General features: G+C 50.4%; 1 protein-coding gene across 1 annotated transcript in view; it reads left to right on the top strand.

The window, feature by feature from the left end:
- Positions 1 to 209: 209 nt before the first annotated feature.
- Positions 210 to 3,308, top strand: part of rnf220a (ring finger protein 220a) — a gene marked incomplete at its 5' end in the record, with an annotated part of 185,023 nt that continues 181,924 nt past the window's right edge. The window contains 1 exon segment of the mRNA XM_080010946.1: positions 210 to 864. Within this exon segment, the coding sequence (XP_079867072.1) occupies positions 210 to 864 (655 nt within the window).

The following is a 3,308-nucleotide window of genomic DNA, read 5'->3' as shown; positions in this document are numbered from 1 at the left end:
GCACCGGCGTAAAATGAAAATCATTTAAAAGCTGAATGTATCACGGCCCCCAGCATCCAAAACAGCCGACGTTCCCACTGCGAAATCCCGACTTACCTCCTCACACCCTGTTGAAGGGTTCTGGACGTTGCGTCCTGTGTTGCTGAGGAGGAGCCATCCCCTCCAACTCCTCCTCCACCTTCGCCGTCGCACCACTCCTCGGCCCCAACATGGACCTCCACCGGGCGGCCTTCAAGATGGAGAGCTCCTCCTACCTGCCCAACCCGCTGGCCTCGCCCGCCCTCATGGTGCTGGCCTCCACCGCCGAGGCCTCCCGCGACGCCTCCATCCCCTGCCAGCAGCCGCGCCCGTTTGGCGTCCCGGTGTCCGTGGAGAAGGACGTCCACCTGCCGTTCAACAACGGCTCCTACACCTTCGCCTCCATGTACCACCGCCAGGGCGGCGTCCCGCCCGGCTTCCCAAACCGGGACTTCCCCCCATCCCTCCTGCACCTGCACCACCAGTTTGCCCCGCCCAATCTGGACTGCTCGCCCATCAGCATGCTCAACCACAGCGGCGTGGGCGCCTTCAGGCCCTTCGCCTCTCCGCTGGAGGAGCGGGAAGGGGTACCGGGCGGCTACCAGTCGGCCTTCACCCCGGCCAAGCGCCTCAAAGGCTGCCTGGACGCCGAGGCCTCCCCGCACCTGCGCTACTCCGACGCCGAGGGAAAAGAGTACGACTTTGGCGGCGCCCAGATCCCCCCGGGGAGCTCACCCTGCGGAGCCCTGAAAGCGGTGGAGGACGCTGGGAAAAAGATCTTCGCCGTGTCGGGCCTGCTGTCTGACAGGGACACCTCATCGAGCCCGGAGGACCGCATCGAGCGCTGTGAGTACCGACCCATAAGTATTCAAACCTGACGTCGCAAGTGTGTTCTAAAAATGTTTCCGCCGGGTCATTTTCCTAATTCATCTCCGTGCTGAAATGAAAACTCATTTGGCCAGTCCTCCTACATTTCCCAGAATGCTGTAACACCATCCTCCTCTATCTGTTCCTGTAAACTATTTAACGGTTGTGTCAGTTTGCCCAGAAAAGCCACTAAAAGCACATTTATGGAATTTCAACCTAGATCCAATTTGTGTCGGGGGATTGTTTACTGGTCGTTGCACCGCGTCCTGCTTTTAGCACCCCTACTAAAAGCATGTACATTTACCAAAACATGTTGCTGCCATGTCATTTAAAGTACCGTGCCTCATGAATCAAATGATTTATACTTTAAATACATCTACTGAGTACATCTACAGTCGTAATAAAAAACATCCTCGACGTCAATGCACACACACCCACACACAGACTTACACGTACGCAAGAAAAACTCAATCTAATCCCTATTCCTCCAGAACGGCAAAGTCCAATTTGTTGTAATTTGTACAGGAATGCATATCTTTACACACCAGCATCACACACTCCGCCACCCAATTTCCAGGGATGTTCTCTTGACATGTTCCTCTCTCTCTCTCTCTTTCTCTCTCTCTCTCTCTCTCTCTCTCTCTCTCTCTCTCTCTCTAGTTTATCTCCCCCTCTCTCCCCCTCTCTCTATTCTCTCCCTCTCTGTCTCTCTCTCTATTCTCTTGGCTCCTGCTATCCTTGTTTCACAAGCCCTCAAGCTCTGGTGGTCACATTAGCATTCACCAGTGGAGGGAGGCCATTTGGCCCTCATGCACTGGGAATCTGATTAATGTGTGTGTGCGTGTGTGTGTGTGTGTGTGTGTGTGTGTGTGTGTGTGTGTGTGTGTGTGTGTGTGTGTGTGTGTCTTAGAGTGACTGGTTCAGAGACGGGCCATGCACTTTGCCATCAGCATTCATCATAGCTCCATGCTGGCAACCCGGGTGCCAAAAGATTTACCCACATGCCCAAAACCTTGGCAGGCGATGCGTGTGTGCGTGTGTGTTGCAAATGTGAGTGTGTGTGTGTGTGTGTGTGTGTGTGTGTGTGTGTGTGTGTGTGTGTCTGTGTCTGTGTGACAAAATGGGGGTCGGGGTTTGAGAGTTGGAATCGCAAACACATCGGCATGCACAAACACCCTCCCAGACACGCAAACACACAAACAGCACTCAACAACATCTTCTACACATGTCAACAAGCTGCATCGAATCCCAGTGACAAATTGGTAGAGCGAGAGAGCGAGAGAGAGAGAGAGAGAGAGTGAGAGAGAGAGAGGGAGCGAGGGTGACAAAGGAGCAGGGAAAAGACAGAGCAAGGCACTACATAGTGCATAATTGAACTGAAAACAGTCTCTCACTGTCTTCCTCTCTCTTTCTCTCTCCCGCTTATCGCTCTCTCTCTCTCTCTCTCTCTCTCTCTCTGTCCTTCTCTCTCTCTTTTGCCGTCTGTTCTACATCTCTTTCTTTTCACAGTTTTGCTTCACATTTTTCTTCCTCTATTCCTCTCATTCCTTTTGCCTTTTTTATAATGGGTGTGATTGTTTTGTAAGGGTGTGTGTGTGTGTGTGTGTGTGTGTGTGTGTGTGTGTGTGTGTATGTGTGTGTGTGTGTGTGTGTGTGTGTGTGTGCGTGTGCATGTGTTGATGGAACACATGAGAGACAGAGGCGACGACCTGAGACTGATCCGATAAAAAGACCACCACAGGAGAGAGACGGAGAGAGAGAGAGAGAGAGAGAGAGAGGGAGAGAGAGAGAGAGAGAGAGAGGGAGAGAGAGAGAGAGAGAGAGAGAGAGGGGCGGACATCTTTGCGGAGGAAGAACTAGAGGACGACAATGGTGGTGTGAGTTGAAAAAATATTGACCCAGGGTAAAGAGCAAAAACGAATTCGAACATATTCAACGGCGAGAAAAGCAAAAGGAATAAACATCCTTTACATTTGCCGAAAATAATCAGAACATATCTTCGTCCGTACTGCCACTGATGTGAAGCGCACGTTGTCAAACCTTGAAGCTGCTTTCTTGCCGTGGATGCTTCCCTTGAGGGATGGGCGGTATCGGCAAAACCAAATATAACCATATTTGGGATTAATAGCTCGATATAGATAATTTGACGATATTATGGGAGTTTTCATGTCATATTTACACACAAGAAATATTTGAGAAACAATCATTAGTCATGTGGATATTATGGCCTAGCAGGTAGAGATATTGGTGAGCACAATAAGAGCAGTATATCAAGTAAAGGAAATTGCATAAGTCGATGGTAATGTAGCTTTGAAGAACTACATCAAGATATTGGTATCACCAAAATCCCTCGTCTCATATCATGATATCGATATGGGGGGGTATTAAAATGTCATTTATCGGCCTATCAACGGAGGATGAGA

The sequence above is a fragment of the Zeus faber genome (genome assembly GCF_960531495.2).
Source record: "Zeus faber genome assembly, chromosome: 12".
Classification (NCBI taxonomy): domain Eukaryota; kingdom Metazoa; phylum Chordata; class Actinopteri; order Zeiformes; family Zeidae; genus Zeus; species Zeus faber.
This window is presented reverse-complemented; position numbering and strand designations above follow the sequence as displayed.